This window comes from Semicossyphus pulcher, unplaced genomic scaffold (genome assembly GCF_022749685.1).
Source record: "Semicossyphus pulcher isolate SPU_LCO1_2020_fin unplaced genomic scaffold, fSemPul1.0.p SCAF_12, whole genome shotgun sequence".
NCBI lineage: Eukaryota > Metazoa > Chordata > Actinopteri > Labriformes > Labridae > Semicossyphus > Semicossyphus pulcher.
In genome coordinates, this window is record NW_027211626.1 from 16,808,352 (window position 1) to 16,830,953 (window position 22,602).

Consider the following 22,602-nt stretch of genomic DNA (forward strand, 5'->3'; position numbering starts at 1 on the left):
ACGAGCTGTTTGTACAACTTTCTCCACAGCTATGGCGCCAATTTCAAATATTATTGCTTCTATCGATTATAGAGAACACCAGCTTTTTCCAGGGTCGAATTGCTCCTTTAAATTAGCTTCACCACGATGCTAAACATAACTAGAAAATTGTGATTACGGAAGCTTAACGTAACTAACTTGCTGATGTAGCCTGCTGCAATGTGTAGATATTAACTCATCAGTACCCATGTTACACAGATTTAGATTCGTAGCCCTTCTGGGTCCAGAAACTGAAGACATAATCCCAAAACAGAAGCTCAGCATTTGTTGTTTTGCCTGTGACTTAAACAGCAAATGTAGTTCAGGTGTCGCAAGTTAGAAAAAGTACACACCCGGTGAACGCTCAGTACACTCGTTCAGTGTAGCCAAAAACTTTGTCATACTGTGATGTAACACTTGTAAAACTGTAGCCCACACAATGATTTGTGTTTTGGGTTTGTCACTCAGGTGGGTCACACAGACACAGGTATAGAAAAGATGCAGCTTTTATCGGATGCAGTCGGATTTTTTACATTAAGATGCATTTAGAAACATTATTAAATTAAGATGCAGAATAAGGGCCTGTGTCCACTAACAGCGTTTTTTGCACGGGTAGCGCCCACAACCTCAATTTCAGATCGCTTTTACCATACTGTTGCTAGGTTACGAAAGTTGTCTGGCGGCACTTATGCTTCCCTTGGTAGTGACCTTTAAGTCTGTTTTTAATTGCTCTGTATGCTTAATATTTGCTTTGATTTAAATTTCCATAAATAAAACATAAAAACAATGGAAAGAAATCGTGTCCTGGTGGTTGCAGCAGCTCAAGACAAAAAGGAAAGCATTAGCTTCTCCTCCGCCATTGTTGTTGACAAAGTTGATATTCAACTGAGAGCGCAGCAACAATAAACAGCTATGGGACTCAAAAATCGGATATGATCTGAGCCTTTAGTCTACTAATCCGTTGCCCCCTATCCAGCAGTATGGGTTTAATCATGAGCCAGTGAGCTGCAGAACTGTAAACCAACATTTTGATGAATGCATGGCAGCAGGGAAATCGTCGGCCTTTTAAGAGAACACATACATTTTAATAACCAGTGTATTTATTCAAAGACTTTGCAAGGCTGCCGGCAAACAGAGTGGAACTAAGTGTCGTCTGTTAAGTGCTCCTGAAGGCTGCTCGGGGCACACAGGGGGAGACAAAGCTCTCATAATGCAGTGTGACGGTCAGAGCAGCAAACTCTGATGAGAATCAAGGCAAAATTTAAACCTTTAACTTAAAGTTAAACTTTAACAAGTGTCCGCAGCCTCAGCACATTCTGAAATTGCTCAGCACACAAACACAGACTAACCAGAGTTCAAATCAAATTGGTCTCATGTAACTGCTTTATAAATCAGTGCAGCATCAGTATGACTTTGAGCAGTGAGGACGCTGTGTGCACGAGGATTTCACAGTTGTACCTTTTCTGAGGAGCAGGAGGAGCTTTCCTTTCTCTAACTCCAGGGTGAGGCCGTGCTCGCTCTGTCCCTCTGCGTGAAGCAGTATCCCAGAGTTCCTCAGGGTTTTAAATGTCAGCGAGATGCTCTCCCTCGTCATCTGCCTCGGCCGGGGACTCAACCTGAAGAGGAGGCTGCTGCGGCCGTCGAAGCTCACCACGTCAGAGTCTGAAAAACAATAAAAGAACACTTTTTACTCAGGATGTACAGTTTAAACGACACATCATTATTAACATAACACATTTATTCAAATATCACGTCTACCAGCAGATCATAGGAACCATGGGAAATGTGTTAATTTTTTGATAGAGCAGCACCAAAGGGAAACTGGCTGATGCTTGAAACAGTATAAATGTCAAATTATAACATCCAGTAAAAGTTTTTTTTCTCTTCCTCACTATGAAACAAGTACGTGTTGCCAGCTTCATTAGAGACTAACTCGATCCAATTACCTAAAGCTGCAGGCCACCATTTAATCAAACTGGACCAACAGACAAACACACACGTGACAACTGGTTTAACTTCTTAAAAATTATTCCTCCTGATGTGACATCACACTTTCTCTACCTAACAGGAGATATAGGAAAACATTGACATTCCTTTGCTGCCATGGCCGCAGCTGTTTAGGATGCTCTTCCTCCCCTCTGGCCTCTGGCCTCCTCCTCTCATGCTGTTTCTGCTGCTTCTGCTCATTCCTCACCTGTCCAGCAGGTGCCATGTGAACTCCTTATGTTTGTCATGGCTGCAAAGCAAACCCTGATCTGTTGTCTACTCCCAATCTGCTCCTCATCTCATATTAGTGTTGTGTGCATAAAAGATGTATTTCCATTTATCTTTGTATGCACATTTGGCCACATGCTGGTTTGGAAAAACAAGCCATGAAATGTTGCATGTTTTTACGTTTCGCTGAGATGGGAGTTGCTGTATTTCTGAGCCCTTAAAGTGGTAATCTCGAAGATCTCAGTTTCATTCTCTTTGGTGACACCCATGGCGATAGAGGGTAATTGCGGGAGGACACTTCCTAGATATCCAAACAGTGTCTCCTGTGTGACGTCCACGGTTGGCTCCGGTTGTAACTCTTGATTTTCCTCGCTGACGGTCGCTTTCCTTTTTAGACTGTTTGCCTTCATCTGAGCGTCCAATTTGTTTCTTTTTCTTTGGATTTTCACTTATTTTTGAAGTTGTATCTGTAGTCATCCATCTTTTCTTTGTTTGTTCAGCCATAGTAGATTACTGTTTCCTCGCAACAGAGACCGGAAGTGCAGCCGCTTGGCTCCGCCTACCCTCTCTGGCAGACCAACCACTGCTGGTTGATGAAAAACGCGTCACTAACTGGGCGCCACTTGTGTGTTTTTTCCACTTAAGTCACCACAGACACCCAGTCCGTAATCATACTACATACAAATGCAAAGGCTTTCACCAGTGGGCCAAAGGCTCAATCAACATCATTCAGTGACAGCTAGTGACTTAACAGACATTTATTTACATGAAAATCTTTGAGATTATCCCTTCAACTGTCAAAAAGCTGATGGAAATACATTTTTTGAATGAAAACATTCTGGTTTTGAAAAGGAAGGCATCGGCTAATCCAGCAGCATGCTGCGTGTCGCCCTCTGCTCCTTTGTGTCAGCCGTGGCAGCTGATTAAAAATGCAGAATGATACAGATGGATGAGAGAAGACACATTCAGTCACACATTCAGGGTTATAAAAATGCCACAGCGTGGTTACTGGTGCTTGACTAATTAAATAATGCTGCTGGAGTCTAAACTATATGTAAAACAAGAACTTGCATTTTGTATCCACTCTACCGTCATGTCATCAGCTCATGCCTGTAAGTGTTGGATTAGAAAGAGGACAAACTGACTGTAAGGACATCCGTATGTCTCCAGTCTGAGTCCGATCCGACCGTTGGGATTCCAGTCCAAGGGGATGAGGCGGACGTAACGAGAGATCACCCGGTGCTGCAGCTTGTGTTGAACCACACTGTCTGCATTACTGTTGCCTGGAAATGCCTGAAAAAAACCACATCACCATCAGCGTGTTATCTGTTTCCCTTCTTTCTACCCATGCATCTGTGTGTCTTTGTCTTGTGACGCACCACAAAGAAGACTGTGTTAAATCTCCCTCTGGACCTTTTCTCAGGTCTACAGCTGAATAAGTGAACGTGTGCTTTCATGTTGTTGTTATGGCTGAAGTGAGATCCCAGAGGCTCCTGTGAGAAGTCATACATTTGATTTTACACCTAATGGAGGGAATATTGTGGAGATAGAGCCACGTTGCTGTTGAGTGGTTCCTCATTCGGGTAGAAAATTTGGTTTGCGAAGCACTAGATGTAGTTTTATATGTTTTACACGCTTTGCTAAACACACGGTCCATGGAAAATAACATGTATTAACCTCTGTGTCGATATCACAATCTTAATGGATATTTTTGCCTTGAAGCTTCCAGTGGGACATGATCTTAATCCCGTGTACACCACAGACTTTTACTGTGCTTTAAGGCCGAAGATATACTTGCTTTTTCACCTTGCGTTCGCGTTCACATACTTAGCTATGCAATACGTGTGTTACTGGAGGATACCTCTAGAGGCCACACCAGAGAGCTTAGGCTGTATGAAACTACTGTATGTGCGGGAGACACAGAGACAGACAACCTTTCGCACTCACACCCACACCTATGGGCAAATTAGAGTCACCAATTAACCATTCAAGCATGTCTTCGGACCCACGCATGCACGAGGAGAACATGCAAACTCCGCACAGAAAGGCCCACCTTGCCCAAACCAGGGTTTAAACCGGAGACCTTCTAGCTGTGAGAAAACAGCGCTAACCACTGCACCACTGTGCAGCCCCACACATCGTACAGATGTGAATAATTGCAGACTTGATCTATCAGCTCATCTTCAAAACTATCTGCCATTGTTGACCCTGTCACATCCCCTCTGCCGCTACACTGCCCCTACCGTTCATGTGCATACTGCAACTGTTTGAGAACGTGCACAGTCGATGCTCCAAACAGATGCAGTAAACGAGGGGCAGCAATCATGTGCACGCAAACGTGTAGTTTAGAAGTTTATCTCCGGCTTAAGTCTATATACCCTGTTTTCAAGTGAATAACATTTTGTTTAATTTGGTCCATATCTTGTCTCTTCCTTCTTTATAACCACTACCTCTTACGTTTGTCTTGATTTTTATCTCTATTGTCCTCACGTCATTTCAAATTTTTTTTTTGGTGTAACAGATCCGATCACTTTTTTCTTTTCAATGTCCATGCACATTATATAAACTAACTAAATCTATAATTAAACTGCAGATTTTTTTATACTTTTAGGAATTTAAGGGGGCAGGATGGCTAAGTGAGTGATCTCCTGCTACCGATCTGTTGCTAATCCTGAACTTTGACCTCACTATGGAGGTCGGAGAGATAAGAGAACTTCTGAATAAGGGTCAAAACATCTGACCCTTATGACCCATTATTATTATGTAACAACACTTCAGTTAGTTTAGGGATTGCCTTTTTGAAGTATAACCGAGGCAGTAGTCAGACATCCTCCAGTTGATACAGGCGGACAGAAGGAGAGTAAAACAGAGGATGCAGGTTTGGTGGAAAGTCTGATAGCTGATTACTAGCCTCCAAGCATGACCTAAAACAGCTAACCCGCAGCATGGACTACATAACAAAGGTTGTAACACAAATGTTGTGGTCTGCTTTCATTCAGGCTGAGAAATTTGTTTTTTAGGGCACATTTCTAAAATAAAAAATAGGAAATTTAAAACAATTTAAATCAGTAAGAGTTGTTAATTAATCTATAAAGGTAAATGTATCCCACATCCAATACCTAAAGCTCCACACCATCACTTAAAGGGTTCAGTCCCTACCAGTTTGCAGCTTTTCTCACTTGTGGCATAAAGACCACATTTGCATTAAAATGACGCTCATGAACAGAATCTGCATCTTTATCTCTCCTGTGGGGAAATCAATGATATACTTACACTCCCTTTACCCCCATTAACACTTAAAAAACGAGTTTATTCCCAACACCACCTGCTCTTTTACTCCTTTGCAGTGGAAGTAAAAGGGAAGATGAGAGGAGAAGGGGAAATTAAAGAAGAGGAGAGCATTACTCAGCCTCACAAACTCTGGCCTCTAAGCTCAAAAGAAAGCGAGGTCCTGGAGGATTGGTGACTGATGAAGCGGCTCAGGAGTCGACTCTGTTCCCCGAAAGCCTTAATAAACCAGGCTGACTAATATGTGGAGCTTGGAAAGGACTTTTGAGACACGCTGCGGATTTATCCTGATTTATGCTGAGTGTGAAATCAACAAGCTTTTAAGCCGGGAGAAGCCCTTTTTCTGTTCCCTCTCTGTGAAGGAGTCCCAGCCTGACATTAGTTTTACCCTCGCTGTGAGAGTCTTAGCTCTCATCAGCTTTAAACTGAAGCTGTTTGTCGCAGCATCACTGTGGTGGGGAGAGTCTTCTGTCTGTAAAAGAAGCTCAAGGTAATGACTGCCTCTGCCTACCATGTAAATGTGGTGAGGGAGCAAGTTAAAGAAAAATAAAGTTTGCATGAGTAAATGAGATGCTAATTCCTTTGGATTTGATAAATTGGATGGATTTCCTTGAGATACAGCTTGGACTTCTGGCCGGGCTCTCTGAACAGCTGAAAGGAGCTTGTCTGAAGAGCTACATTAAATCGGATTTTCAAATGAATTGTGCAGCTGTAGTGCACTGCTGTGCCCAACATCCTTTCAAACTTCATTGGATTTAGTAAATCTCATAAATGAAACTTACATTTAATAAAAGGGGGAAAGAAGAATGATTGCTACAATGCTATAGAACAGCAGACTCTTAAAATACCGCTTACAGTCCTGTCTAATGCGTCTAATGGTTCTTCCTTTTGGTCGGTGTGTTGTCGTGTAAATTTCTGCGATTATGGACTTTGAAAGTCGACCTACTTGGGACTATAGGCGATGTAGCAGAAGGGGACATAGCCTACAAAACTGAAAACAAAGTGGAAGCTCCTTTAACCTGCCTTCTTTCAATGGCCAACAGGGGGCGACGCAACTGGTTGCAAAAAGGTTGTATACAAGTCTATGAGACAATGACCCTACTTCTCATCTTAGTAAACATTTGACTTTATCATTAGTTTCTATTTTCTTCAATAAATCGAGGTGTACATTTTGTAAATAATGCTCCCATTTTTAGTAGGATGGACGACAAAGCAGGATATGCTTTCAGGCGTGGCTACCTGGGATTGAAAAGTCGCTATACGGAGGCCTCTCAATCGTGGAAGAGGTGTAGTGATGCGTATCCGCCATCTCCTCCTAATATGGTCTCTCTTTTTACCATAGGCTTGTAAACAAAAGGCAGGGTTGTGGATTTTAGTACGGGAAATGTTCTGGTTTCCATTTGTAGTAGGCTTGTAGTATGAGTAGTATTGACCAATCACATATCGGCAGGCTGCGTCGTATGCAGGAAAAACAGTCCGTGTCGAAAAGCAGGCAGAATGTAACGCGCCGTAACGACATCCCGGCTCCCATCAGCGGTCATCTGACAACAATTTAGCTTCTTATTAATCTCTATAAACAGACATCTGCAGCAAGTTCAGCAAACAATCTGCTCTAGATCTAAAATTTAACTTGAAACAAATTCCCTTGACCCTGTGTCACAAAAGCCGTTCAGCGTTCAGATTTCCCGCCTTCCTCGAATGCACCAGAAATTATCGATCTGACCTCCGTTCAACAAACAAGCATTTTGAAGTATTTTTCTTCTCCTCTTGAGGACAGACCTGACAAAGCTTGCATTTTACTTTTTACAAATCTGCATCATGATGATGTTATTTCTGCAAAGGTAAGTTAATTGTCCTACAACTAAATCTTTTTCGGGTTCACGCTGCAGTAGTTAGCCAGAGTGAAGCCTCTGTGCAACTTTCTATTTACAGTGAAACTGAGACTCACCAGACACAGATGAACGGGCGCTCCTCCGGGGGATTTACTGAACCAATAAATGACGCCGTTTATTATGCTGACATATCTGTGGGTGGGGGGTTCGCTTTGTTTTTTATCTAAACACGTGGTTGCTAACTGGACAGTAAACAATGCAGCGCAAAAAAAAAGAAGTCTTGGGTTTATCACTGACCGCTGTCTAAACTGGACACGCCATATTCTCCGCTGTCCCCATATCATCATCAGACTATACTCTGGAGGCATATACTATATCGGTAACACACATTATCAATACAGTTGTTTGTTTAGTATTATTAGAATGCACTCACCCCTATACTGTCCTCCTGCCGATACTGTTTCCAGTTGTGTCCTGTGTCGCTGAACATCAGCAGGTAAGCCGTCAGCCAATCAGAGCTGCCATAGCGACCCTGCGTGGCAACCGCAGTGATTTGTGTTCGTGCACCGAGGTCGACCTCCAACCACTGATATCTGTCTGAACTCAGAGGAGACCATCCTCCCGCTCCTGGAGAGAGTGGAGAGAGAAACACCTTTGTATCATCCAAGGAATGAAGTGCTGATTGTAAAATTTTCCAAATAAAACTCTGTGCTTTAAAAATGAGCGCATTAAGAAACATTAAGAGACTTTTCCATGGATTAAAAGCCCTGAGTGCAAACGTTTTATCAACATACTCTTTGGTTTCATTTAAAAGAGTGAAAAGAGTTGAATCTGTAGCTTTAGGACTGTTCTGTGCATAAAACAAGCTGCAGCTGAGCCATTTATGGTCAACACTGCAAGCCTTATACAATATTAAAGTGGGCCGTTCATGGCAGACCTTCAGATAATCTGAGTAACAGGGCAGCGCACTATATGAAGATACATTAAATAATTAAAATACCAGAAGGTGTGTGAATGCTGAGTTAGACCAAAGGGACATTTGCTGACAGAAAGCCATTGCACATGAGCTGATTTTGCTATCACATGCATTTGGATTCTTTTTTCACTAAATGCAGTCTCTAGCCTCTAAACCCTGACCCCTTTCCCTGGTCAGCATTTTGGTTCTCTTCATTAATCCTTTAAATAGGCTTCTTCTACTCTTGGCTGTCCCTCACTTCAACCCTCTACTGATATAAATTTGGTGATGCCAGAAAACTTAGCCAAGTGTCCCTCTTGGCATTTAAGGAGAACATGTGTAGCATGAAACATGGATATGAAAAATGCAAGATTTTTCAAATTCAACACAAGTTAAAAATGCAAATATTTTATATGAAAGAAATAAGTTAAACGTGAAAGACAATCATGTTTTGTTTGTTCACAACAAAACGTAAGGTACCTTCGACCACCTCCTCAACAATCCGAATCTATTATGCATTGTTTCACATTGACCATTGGTTTGCAAATCATTAGCCTTTGCCTTATCCCTGAAGCATCTTTTGATATCCAACACATACTCCTACATAAACATCAGAATAGCTCAATGACTCCCAAAAACAAAAAAAGGACCTTTCTCCAGAAGGGCCTATAGGATGAGAGCACCAGTACCAAGCGTACCAGAAAAAAGATGTAGAACAGGTGGTTAATGTTGATTAATACAGGGCTGAGTTAAATACTTGATTCTGATTGGTTAATTACGGCATTCCGAGGTCTGTTATTTCTCAATAGTAGACTGTTGCTAGGGATGCAGCTCTTATCACACAATCCGAGGACTAACTGTACTCATATCAATCTGTCGAAAGAAGCCTGGTACATTTGACGTCAAAAAAAAGAGAAGCAACAAAACAGCTGAGATAAAGCAATAAAGGTTAAATGATGCAAAAACTGGAGGTTACAACAAAGAGATCTACAGAACTGAAGACGGCACATGAAGTAAACAGAACACTGGGTTAGATACGGCGGTGTTTAAAGACGTGAATGGAAAAGAAAAGGTCAACAGACTCTGACAGTGACAAGACAGTAAACCTCAATCAGGTGCTGAGCTGATCCCTGCAGACCCGTTCAACTTGTCTTACTTCACCCTCATTGGAAATGTTTCCATTTAATGTGAGTCATAATGGCTAGCTTAGCTCATTTTAATGTGAGTCATAATGGCTAGCTTAGCTCATTTTAATGTGAGTCATAATGGCTAGATTAGCTCATTTTAAGAAGGCTAGAGTTAACTGTTTCTATGACGCAGCTCTAAATGTAAACATGAAAACGGAAAAAGAATCATTTTTAAATCAATCAAAATTAATAAAATAATTTAAAAATCAGTATATTGTGTGAAATAATTGATTTTGTAATTAAATAGCTCACTACACATTATTCCGTACTTAACCAAAACATGGTTAGATTTGGAAAAAGATTATGATTTGGGTTAAAAAAAGTAAGTTAGCTACATACGTTACACGGGACATGAAAACTTTTATTTAATTTTTTTGCATTTGTCTTATTTGATAGAACAGCTGAAGAAAGACAGATGTGGGAATAGAGAGTGGCATTGACACACACCAAAGGGCCAAGGGCCGGAGATGAGCACAGGGCTGCGGGGCGAAGGCTTAGCCTCTGTGCATGGCATGCACTCTACCAACTGAGCTAAACCAATGCCCCAAAAGTTTTGAGTTTTATCCATCTATAAAATCTAGTTTTCTCATTTTTATACTATAACGTTTTTATACTATAACATATCACAATGTGCTCCTTTGCTCCTGTGGTAATTACAAGATAATAAGCCTCTTGCAGCTCAATTATGCAGCAAACCATCTCATCCTGGGTGCTTAAATGTATAATTTCTAAGATTTTCTTGTAAAGAAAGGTCTGTTAAGTCACTATCTACTGCCGAATGAGGCAACACAATGGTGATTGAGTTAGTTAGTTACCCAGTTAGTGGTTGGTCTGCCAGAGAGGTAGGCGGAGCTAAGTGGATGCTTTTCCGGTCTCTGCAAGTGTTGCAAGTAAACAGTAATCTACTATGGCTGAACAAACAAAGAAAAGATCGATGACTACAGATACATCTTCAAAAATAAGTGAAAATCCAAAACAAAAGAAACAATTTCGACACTCAGATGAAGGCAAACAGTCTACAAACGAAAGCGACCGTCGACCAGAAAATCAAGAGTTACAACCGTTACAAAGGGAGCCAACCCTGGACGTCTGGTTAAACTGGGAAGTGTGCTTCCGCATTTACCATTTATCGCCATTAGAGGCGCCAAAGAGAATGAAACTGAAATCCTAGAGATTGAATCTTTAACATCTGGACCACCGTCATGCTCCTGCTTTCATGGGTTTCAAAGTGGACAAAGTATAAAAGTAGGGGCAGTCTTGTGAGGACGTAAAGACGGGATTCAATGTCCTCACTTACTAGAAATGAAATGAATCTGTATTATAATGGTTCTTCTCAAGTGTTAATAAGGCAGAACAGGCCATAAATCACGATGATATTATAGGAGCTAGATGCGTTTTTAAATTAAAACTTTTCTCTATATTTGAAAAAGATGACAGCTTTCCTGTGGGTGACTTTGAAGACATATCTCTAATTAATAGTGACAACCCCAGACCGTATCAGTGTCATCCTTTTGTCTCCACAATTTCTTTTGTCGTTGCAGCCAGAGATATTTGACAGTTACTGATGTTGTAAACAAAGTCCTGTTAGAGAGAACTTTTGAATCTGGGCTCTCTGCCAGTTGAGCAAAAGTCGAGGCCGTGTAAGAGCCTTATGGGAAAAATTAAAGCTTTAAATCTTCTCTTGGGAGGATGACGTTTGAAACATTCCTCCAAGAAGCAAATAAAAGGAATCAGACCCCCATTTTTCATAGCTTTTCAAATTCCCCAAGTCAGATATTGTAGTTTTGTTTTTTAAATTTCTTACTACAGAATTGTTAGAGCTTCGTGTTTTGAACCCAATATCAGGGCTGTACTCCTGTACCAGCCTGCCCAGATTGACACATGATGAAATGCCCTCTGCAAATTTTAAACAGATTGTAGTTGAGAGCTTGGAGTTGAGATGTCTTGGAAATCAGTTGCTGCTGGAGAGGCAGAACTAAGCCGTACCGCAACGCAGAGGTGGTCAAGCTGACAGCTTCACTGCAAGCAACAGATAAGTAATAAAGAGTCCTGTCTGCCATCAATAATGCATTGTTACTCTGACACACAGGTAGGAAGAGAGACAGATGGACTGAGCCCGGCTGTATCACAGTACAAACTGCATTTATTCATGGAGGATTGGCGACAGTGAGAAAGAAACTCACTGTAACGCTATGATGACATGCTAGCGGTGTTGAGTCTTATTTACAGTAAGATGAAGGGATCTCTTTAAAAAGGCCTTTCGTGGCACGGAGAGACCAAGGAATCATGCACATGAGAGCTTTAATTTACGCCTAAATAATTCACTTGAGTCAATCTGTAAAAGTAGCCCACCAAGACCGGACTCAGACTTCAGGAGGTTAAAAATCCTAACCAATATAAAAATCAGATGCACTACACATTAATGGAGAAATTCTTCAGTATAATCTCAGACATGCAAACACAACAGGATATGAAGATAATGGCTAGGCAAGATTATTGCTAGAGGGAGCAACGTACATTCTCACGTGATCTCTTTGATCTCGCACGGTCTCGCGGTGAAGCGGATGTAAACAAAGCGGAGACTGACCACAGCCTGCTGTAAGTTTGGCTTGTATTTGAGAAAAAATAAAAGCAACAGGCCACACAAATTTAGATGAGAACATTTCTGGGAAGTCGCAGGCAACTAAGTTGTTTATACTTCTGCAAAAACTCTTGGTGGGATCGTCTCTGTGTGTTTTCTCTCAGTAGTAGCATTCTAGCTAACGTTAGCAGCAGGGGCTGGAATGATTAGCGATACTTCTCTTTCTTATTGGCTGTTGTATCCCCACTCCCAAAGCACTGACATATTCATCCAGATTCTAAATCATGACTATGAAACATATCGGATCCTATCATGACAGCCTGAAGGAGAGTGCGAGACGTTCAGGGGGTCTAAGATTGGATCTGTAAAATCCTCATATTTCCAGATAATCTGGGCCGAACGTTGGAGCCGACCAAGGGTACAAACCAGATTCCTGCCCCAGCTGTCAGGAGGGGCAAATCCTGTAAATATAATCCTGATCCTCCTTTAGTTCGAGTCCATGCTAAAGGTGCTTTATTGTTGAAAACATGCATCATATTTTATAATGGAGCTTTAAATAACTAATTCAATCAACGATTAAAAAAAGAATGTGGCTGAAGACCTGTTAAGAAATGAATTATTCGCTTAGAATAAATGAGTTGAATTAGCATTATTACAGTAATAATGCTCTGTCATAGGTTAATGCAAAAATACTGCTGCAGTGTCTTTGGTGGAAGAAGAAATAGCTCAGTGTTTCTCTTAAGCAGAGCCGTGTTGCTTTCGAGAGTCTCTGCTCATTTTGCTGGTAAATTAACTCAGATTGAGACGGCTCCTCTGAGGATGACTTTAGAGGATGAGGAGTGTAAGCAGCAGCTGCAGGAGACAAACATGTGCAGGGGTTTGTCATTTATTCAGCGATTCCTTCAGAGAACAGCTGGGAAAGTGGAAGTAAAGCAGTTTTTATTTATTACACTGATGCCTTTTGTTATATTAAGGATCCCTTGTGCGTACCGGCATGTGTTGTCGCTTTTAAAAGTAAATATGATTTGTTGATTGATGTAATTGACTTCTAAACTCTAATTTTATTCAAATCTTGAGGTGAGAATTAATGAGCCATTGTAACCTGTTATTGTTAGTAAGAGTAAAAATGAAAAGGAATTACTGAAGCTAACGAGTCAAACCCGCAACAACATGAACCAAAAGACATTGGAAGATTTTGAACAATCAAAGCACTTCACTGGCTTTATAGGTTATCTATTTATGCATATATGCACATATAACAGCTATAGCACTGTTTGCATACAAATTATGCTGCTCCATTTATTAGCATCTTTATTTTCCTTGGTTTGGGTGCAAACTAAATGTACAAAAAGAAGTGCGTATCAGCTGCTCTGCCATCCGCTTTCTGTCATGTTTCATTACTTCCTCATCTCTGTGCCTCTCTCTTTTACTCCTAGGCGGATAAATAACTTATGTTCTGCCATTCAGAAGTGTCTGATCATCCCTTATAAGCTCCTATCCTCCTTAATGCAGATCAAAATAAGATCCGTAAACACACAGAGCAGGTTGAATGAAGGAACACAGCGGGTGTGTTTGCACACAGCTTTTGACTTCAAACGCACTGAAGGAAACGGCATCCTGCAGGCTGCGCTTCCTGCAGTCTTCCAGGTGGTGAAAATCAGTCAGATCCTCTGTTGTGTCAAAGAAAAACACATCACAGCTCTTCTGTTTGATTTCCCTCTCTTGTACCGATGTAAACTTGCCAACTCTTCCTGCCAAATCGTGCCGAAATCAGCGGCGTGTTTTCCTTCAAGCGGCTGTGTCAGTGTCAGAAAAACAGAGCACAAAGGAGGTAATAACCACCGTACTCTTTGTCTTCATCGGTCTGTCAGTCTGTTTGCCCATCTTTCACCCTGAGGTGTCTGTCAGTTTGTGTGAATCCAGCTGAGTGGCGTCTTTGATGTTGTGTGCGGCGTGTCTGCAGGGAAGTGAATCTTGAGGTGAGCAGTGCTGCTGCAACACATCACAACAGAAACCGAGGGGAGCTTCCTTTAACGGCCTATTTTATCTGCACAACTAGCTAAAACTCTGCGGGAAAGTGAGGCTGGAAAAGCTCAGTAAAAATCAATGTCCGAATCTTTCTGAGGCGGTAAAAAGACTCCACAGCAAACACACACACACACAAGTACAACGCTCATTAACTTTGGGTTACTGCCTGCATATTTAGCAGACGATGAACCACATGGGCATCACGCTGATGTTTGTACTGGACACCTGCAAAGTTTGAGTCATTTTGTTTCTGTGTCGTGCTGAGAAGGCAGAGCAGCACAGAGGTTACAGAATCCGGTGTTATATCAGAAGACTGTGAGTTAGGGCTGCACAATGATGGCCAAAATAGTAATCACAATTATTTTGATCAATTTTGAGATCACGATTATTAATCACAATTATTTATTCAACATTTTTTAATGTACTTTACATTTAAATAAGCAGAGGAACTCTTTCACTTCCATTGTGTGCTGCATTCTGGCTCATGTTCAAATTTTGCATCAAACTAAAACTTCGAAGTAGGTTCTTTACCTGAAGGTTACCTTGGTGCAGCTTCGCATTGGTGCATCGTGGGTAATTACAGCGTGTCTTTAGGAGTTGGATTGAAAGGGGGGTCTTGTTGTACAGCGTCGCTGTTATGGATGTGTGACTTGATGCTGGACAAGGACGGGGAGTAGCGACATTATTCTTCTTGGCTTCATACACTCATCACACTGCACTTTGTTGTGTTTTTTCAGCTGGTTGAACAAGTTAGTTGTATACACTCTTTGCATATTATTTTTTCTTGCTTTACATCACTTGCCCTAAACCCCAAATTCTTCCAAACAGACAATGAGGAGCCTTACTGGGGACTGGTGTTTCACTTTAACGAGTGACTTACTCGCTTCTTGTTTTAAAGTAACAACAAGCAGCGTTCAAACCATGACTGAGGCTCAGAGACCAGCTCCAGTCATGTTGTAAGACACAAAAAGCTCTGCTTAAAATAATAAATTGTGTCTGATATGTTTTTTCTCCATAATACCTTTAATTACCTTGTAAAAATTCTCCCAAGGCATCTCCTACTTGCCCCTCATAAACAATTCCCAATCTGCAACAGACCCCGCCCACTATGTACTACGTTTTCCTTTCGTAAAATTACAGCTGAAAACAAACTTGTTGAAACTTAGCTAGCTTGAAATGTTGTAATTAGTAGTAGTAATGTTAACGTTAGTAGTCAGTAGTGAGTTTGCAAAAATTACGATGACAGTTACAGCTGGCTCGTGCATCGCCACAGTGGTTGCAATAGGTAGCACATAATGATATGCATAGCGTCACCCTGTCCATTAACGGGATTGGCTCCTTAGGTTTGTGACGTCTCAAACCTGCCAATCTGAAAACGTGTTGTTCAGCCTGTCCTTGGTACACTGCAGTTTAAAGCATACAGGCCCAGCCATGGAGATGAGTGCTCATGTTGTCCCTGATATGTCTTGCACATGAAGAACACCACATGGAGATGTTTACAAGATTAAACACTTGATTTTTACTAGAGGGGGTCTTTAATAGCCTACATGACACGTTTGGACAAACAGCACTTAACGTAACAGATAAGTATATTTTGAAGAAGTGATGAAAAAAAAGAGGCATTCACGAGGACACTTACTTACACTTACTTATTCTCTTCTCATTTTCAACAGCTGCTGTAACTACGACAACCACAGACGCATTCGGCTGAAAGTCGCCAGTTAACATAGACACTCGATGAACCAAAACACAGGTCTCTCAGACTTAGTTTAGGAGGCGCTTGATTTGGTATGCAGCAGAGTTTTCTGCGACGGAGCACGCATTTTAAATGGAAATATCCCCGTCAATCAAACATTAATATTTGAGTAACTGTGCAGCGCCAATGTGAGTGTGTGGGCTGCAGTTCAACCTGATTGAACCTTGACGCGCAAAACCAAAGTCCATCCAAATTGACAGACTTCTTTTTTAAGGAAATATTATGTGTTTGTTTTTTCATCACATAACGAAAATATAAAACCAGCAGAGGAGATGCTGCGCTGCATCAGTTAGTGCACAAAGAAGTGGCAGTAAAGCGTTTAATAAGAAGCTGTGTACTTACAAACTTTTGTGTCCCCCTTCTAGCAATGAGAGTTACTGCAAAAAAACTTGTGGTGTGCTTATAATGTCTCCTTTCCTTGACCTTTCAACGCGATTTAACAAGACTCCAGTGGTTATCTGTGTTTGTCCACACTGTGAATCGCTTCTTCTTTGACTGTGGTACTTTGTGGTACTTTCTATGAATGCTAACTTTGTCTTTTTCATCTGGAGCTTAAAAAACCTTTCTTGAACGTTTCATAGGTTTCCCTGGTGGTAATCATCTTATTCAGCATTCTCAGAGCTCCTTTGGCATTACCTTCAATTAACGGACATTTTTAATGTAAAGGTACAGGACTCTAGATTTAACTATTTTTGAACTCCTGTTGTTTACCTGCTAGCTACGCTAAATCTTGGAGTTTACGTTCCTTCCTTCTTCCTTCGCTACTTCCTGTCCCCTCCTTGTGCACAGGAGATACTGTTAGGAGTATGTGTTGTATGTGTCCATCACACATGTTTATTAGCCCAATTCAGCCAGACACAGATAGTAGTCTCAACAATGGCTTTCAGTAGTTACTGTTACTCACCTTCTCTCCGGTTCAGCTTAGCGAAGCCCGGCCCGTGGATGCCAGACAACTGTGAGGAGCTTCTAAAGGATGATGGCAGTAGATTGGATACCAGCGGACTGTGACACACCTCTGTGAATCACAGAACAGAAGAAACAGAAGATTTAACAAGGCACAATTGCAGGTAACAAGTTACAGCGATGGTCCTTTCTTGCACTCTCAGTCTGCTCACTTGTAAAGGCCGTAGATTATAGTAGGCCGAATGCTTCATCATTGGTTCAGTTAGGCATTATATCTATTTGGTTAGACACAGCCACAGTCAGAGGGAAACAGGGCCAGTTCACCGATTTTCAACCTCAGTTCTGCTATCATGCTATTATGCAGGAGCTAATGCCATTACGGTGTCATGTCTCGTTCAAAATCGTCACGTTTGAAATGTAGACTGCAGACCTGAAGATTTTCTCTCGCTGGGCAGTTCCTTTAAGAGGGAGGGGAGCAATGCATACTGGGTGTTGTAGGAATGTAGAACGAGCGAAACCACGAGCTGCTTGTACAACTTTCTCCACAGCTATGGCGTCAATTTCAAATATTATTGCTTCTATCGATTACAGAGAACACCTTGGGAGATTTGCTCCTTTAAGAGTCGCTGCATTTTTTCGGTAAGTATGTTTTGTGTAAATCTTTTTTTTATTAGCATCCCAATTTATGTCGCACTTTTCATGACCTACATATGCACCTTGGTAACAAGTTAGCGCCACTGTAAGCTTATTGAGGCAGCTGTGGCTCAGTGGTAGAGTCGGTTGTCTTTCAATTGGAAGGTTGGTGGTACGATCCCCAGCTCCAGCATCAGTCGAAGTGTCCTTGGGGAAGACACTTAATCGCAAATTGCTCCCGGGGGCATAGCCATCGGTGTGTGAATGTGATAACTGATTGACAGTTGGGCACTTTACGTGGCAGCCTCTGCCATCAATGTATGAATCCGTGTTGTGATGTTCGTGAGCAAGGATTATTTTGAACGGCTCTTTGGTGCAAACAGCGGGAACCGAGTCTTAGGTGAGAGCCATTCTTTTTACAGTTGTGCCCAAATTTCGCAGCCCGCTCTAGATCCACTCCTTTTGATGTTGTATTTCCCCGGGCATCTTTTTTCAACTGCAACTCCGCTGTACTCGGTCACGTGCAGCAGAATCATGTCAACATAATATAGTGCTGTCCGTGAGCAACATTATAACCCTCCGCCAAGTTTGTTGTTTTTTTGTGGACATCTCTGTTGTATCATGAATTATTGGCAAATCAATGACATTGATTGATTGTTCCTACATTATTCTGCTCTTTCCATTAAAATTTTAACAGCGAAGAATTTTAAATATCCGTGTTGACACGGGAGAACATAGTGCAGGCACGTTCGCGAGTCTGACCACTCTCTCACCTCCGCCCCCTTAAACAAGAGAACGATGCGGCGTTCTTTTGAACGTCTCTTGGAAACGGAGCCATAAGATCCAGCTCCCTTCAAAGAGCCATAATTTCACTAACACAAAAGCGCCATATACTTGCAGTCCATTTACCATACCGAGTTAGAAAGCTACTCACTCCACCTCCTATTTTTCCACAATCTAATGAAATCTGAATATAATTTGTCTGCAATAAAATACATTTGCAACGACCAAAATCACAACCAATATTTCACAAACCAAATGGATTACATAACAGTGACTGCGTCCACTTCCTGTATACAGTCTATGGTTAAATTATTGTTTATTAAGTCGATAAAAAACCTGACAGAGAAGCAATGTATACAGGATAAAAAACATGTAATTTATTCTGCAATATTTTCTCTTAAACTATGAAATAGTTGCAGACATTTGAAAGTTTAAACCACATGGACAGCCCTAACTAATGACTACTGAAATAGTAAAAGGTATAAACATTGCCGTAAAGCTTAAAACACTCACATGCAAAATGTAAGATAAGCCATTAGCCAGATAGTTTTGGTCATGTGCTGTCTGTTTAAGCATATAAACGGCATGAAACTCAAACATGCAAATCTGAAAGCTCTAAGTCTACGTCTGTGCACCTCCGCTCCTAATACAAATGAGAAGTGTTGGCAGCTGTGCGGGGGAACTCTGAATACTAAAGAGAATATTAGATTATAAAATGTTGATTCTTGAAAGGTTTTCCCTCGCCGTCGACAGAAAATGAAAGCGAGTGAAAGCACATATTAAACTTTGGATTCTGTGCGTGTGCCAGATTGAGATTGATCAATCAATAGCCTCTGTGCCTCTGACAACTGCTGTTCTCAGGTACTGCTGAGATGTTTTTCTCATGAGCCGAGGTGCTTTGTGATGCATCTTTATCAACCTTTCAACATTTATGGTTGTTCCTATTTGATAGTTATGCTTGACTCTTATTTTATTTCACCATCTTCACTTCCTGCTCTTGTGTGTTTCCTGCCTGTGTGATTGCCCGCCATCTTGCCACACCTTGATTAGTTTCACCTGTGCCTCGTTAGCTTCCCCTCCCTGGTGGGAGGTCTTTGTCACTTCTTTTGTAAATCTTTCATAAAGAGCGTAAAGCCTGTTCCTTGAGTTTAAGACAAGCATTTTGGGATATTTCCTTTGTGTTCATGGAACTCGCTTGTTTTGGATTTACTGGTTGGATGGCATTTTGACCCTTTGACCGTCTCACCACGCCCTAAGGCTTTTTTCATCGCCTTTCTGCAAAGCAATCATTAAACTGTGCCAACAGCTCTCCGTCTGTAGCATTAGTCCTGTTGGTTTTCCTTTTCCCTGCTTATATAACCGGGAAACATGGTCCCAAAAGAGCAAATTTCCTTTGTCATGACCTCCTTAAAGGGCCAAAATAGAGAGAGAGAAAAAAATCCAAAAAACATGCAATTGCAATAAGAGATTAGATATCATCAAAGTCAAAGGTGTAAGTGAGTGGTTGTGTGCTGAGTACTTGGCCCCGGTGCCCCCTCAGCCTAACTAACCATTTACATGGATATGCAAAGGAAGGCTATACAAGACACAACCAAACCGGCCAGAGAGCTGTTACAGTTGAACTTAAATTTCCAGCTACGCTACAAGTGTCTCACCCACACACAGTTAAGTTATTACAGAAAGCAGGGGAAATATAGCAGCCAGTTTAGTCTGATTGAGTTTCAGTTCATATAAACGGCAGGAACAGAAACAATTTCCATGCATTGGAAATCAGTGTAGTAGTAAAGTAATGTCATTTGGACTGTGCCTCTCATATGAAAACAGTCATTTTATGTGCATGGAAATGGTTATATTCACAACAGTGTCTGAAAGAAGTATAGGAGCAGAAAACATTAATTTCCATAGAGCATAGAGAGAGATCTTTATCACTGCACCAACCATAAATTATATTCTGACCCAGAAATCATTTGACCTGCTTCGGGCCCATTGGCTGGCACACACAGAAGAGATTGTTATTTCTGCAAGAGATAGAAAGTGTGGAGGATTTACAAAAACATAAATCTAATTTTCTCCTCGAGAGTTTGGGTCGCTGACTGAAAGCACTGGGGCACATAATCTCCAGACACATCAGCAGGAAGTGGAAATAAATGTTGAGCACGAGCTGAAGCCCCAATTGCTGAAACAAACACTGACCCTGAATATAGTGAAGAGAATCCAGATAATATATAGCATTATGACCAAGCCGACGGAGGCAGTGTGATGCTTTGGACAATGTTCTGCTGGGAAACTTTGGGTCCTGCCATTCATGTGCATGTTACTTTGACATGTACCACCTACCTAAACATTGTCGCAGACCAAGAACACCCCTTCATGGAAACAGTATTCCCTCATGGCAGTGGCCTCTTTCAGCAGGATAATGCACCATGCCACACTGCAAACATGGTTTAGGAATGATCTGAGGAACAAGACAACGAGTTCAAGGTGTTGACTTGGCCTCCAGATTCCTCAGATCTCAATCCAATCGAGCATCTGTGGGATGTGCTGGACAAACAAGTCCGATCCATGGAGGCCCCACCTTGCAACTTACAGGACTTAAAGGATCTGCCGCTAACGTCTTGGTGCCAGATACCACAGCACACCTTCAGAGGTCTAATGGAGTCCATGCTGTCAGGGCTGTTTTAGATACAAAAGGGGGACCTACACAATATTAGGAAGGTCATAGTGTTATGGCTGATTACTTTTAACGTGATGAATGAGACACACTTTTTTACCACATGCCACTTTTGATATACATCTGTCAGCTCTGCCTAGCTAACGTAAACAAACATAAAACCAAGTCATATTGAATATTAGTAGTACGATTAACCAGAGAAAAAGGTGGCTCTCAGTTGACGAGAAGATCCATTTGGAGGGATGGACGCGGGTGATGGACAGATCCAACAAATGCAAGACTGTTGCCCCAGAGCCTGGAGATCCTCTCCTGTTTGAAGCCTACAGTCAGTATTGACTTCTTTTGCATTACGTCAGTTCAATGCAATGTTACATATTAGGGCTATAGTAACACGTTAACGCACATTCCCTTTATCGCCACTATTTATTTTGACTAGCCATTAAAGCACTCACAATTGATGAGTATTAAAAGTATGAAAAATATCTCTTTAAGGTACATTTACAACAGGTAAAAAATGTGGGATTAATTTGCGATTAATCGCAAGTTAACTCTGGACAACCATGCGATGAATCGGGATTAAATATTTTACATATGTAATGTCACTTACGTTTATAATTTTTCTAACATAAAATTCTTATTTAATCCCAAATCACAATCTTTTTTTCCTGACCTTCATAAAGTAGTTTTTTAACCTAATCCATTTACAACATTGAACGCAAGCTGCTCGTGTCTGTTTGTGTTGGTATAGGAAGTGTTGGCTGGCACCCCTAATATGTGTATAATCACTATTTATCCAACCCAGCGAGCTTCAACAGTGTCCTCTCGTGCATACTCTCATCCACAATTCTCTATTTCCACAGTATTTGTTACACTGTCCCCGAGATGGCACCGTATATGCAACATTCATTGTTAAATCAAGCTGATGAGCATCTGCCTAACAACAGCGATTAGGAGATTAACAGGTTCAGAGCTCTTTAAGGGGTCGTGAACACTCATAGTTCAGGGCTGGCATCTCTTACATTGATGTTACCATAAAGCCATGCATCTCTGAGCACTAACATAACAGTAAGGCCTGCTTGTGCCGTCAAACATGAACCATAACGCTACTAATCTTTTTGCAAACCTGCACAGACAACAGTCTGAACGGGAAGAATGCTCTTCCTTCCAGTTTGATCTGTGTATTTGCTCTAAATCTGTGCTAAAGTATATATTAAAGGAAGCACATGCCCTTTCCCTGCAGTCATTAAAGTTTAAACACAGTCAAGAGAGCGGGAGCGCAGCATGAATAGTGCATGCAATGTACATGTACATTACATTTCACATTTTTGGTTCTTATATGTAATTTTTATTCACTCAGAGTGCCTGAAAGCGCTCTGAGCAAAGCCCTCCTCCGTCGCTCAGAGAAAATTGGAGAATTTGCAGTCGTCATCTATTGTAGAAATAACTAATAGTAATAATAGAGGGCTGTTTAATTAAGATCGTGAAAGCTGCGTAGGAAGCCATGGCTGGAAAAACAATACCTGATGTAATTAAGCAGTGAATGTTTCCTCCCACTCCTCCAGACTATTTGTAATCCCAGGAGAATACGTACGTCTGTACATCTTGTGCCGTGATATTTGATAATCACTTACATTTTATTGCTTTACGTTTTTCATATAGAAGGTTAGCGCAGCTGAGACGTGCTCAGATTAAATTGCGAGAGCTAATTACTTAATTTAGAGTCGATATACGTCGAAAATACTGAAAAGAGAGA

At 41.3% G+C, this 22,602-nt stretch overlaps 1 protein-coding gene across 1 annotated transcript in view; it reads right to left on the minus strand.

The window, feature by feature from the left end:
• Positions 1 to 22,602, minus strand: part of LOC138588194 (contactin-associated protein-like 4) — a 69,852-nt gene that overhangs the window by 32,202 nt on the left and 15,048 nt on the right. Inside the window, exons 2-5 of the mRNA XM_069658127.1 lie at positions 16,764 to 16,874; positions 7,786 to 7,979; positions 3,378 to 3,525; positions 1,477 to 1,680 (exon numbers count right to left, since the gene is read on the minus strand). Of these exons, the coding sequence (XP_069514228.1) occupies positions 1,477 to 1,680; positions 3,378 to 3,525; positions 7,786 to 7,979; positions 16,764 to 16,874 (657 nt within the window). The remainder of the gene's footprint in view (positions 1 to 1,476; positions 1,681 to 3,377; positions 3,526 to 7,785; positions 7,980 to 16,763; positions 16,875 to 22,602) is intronic.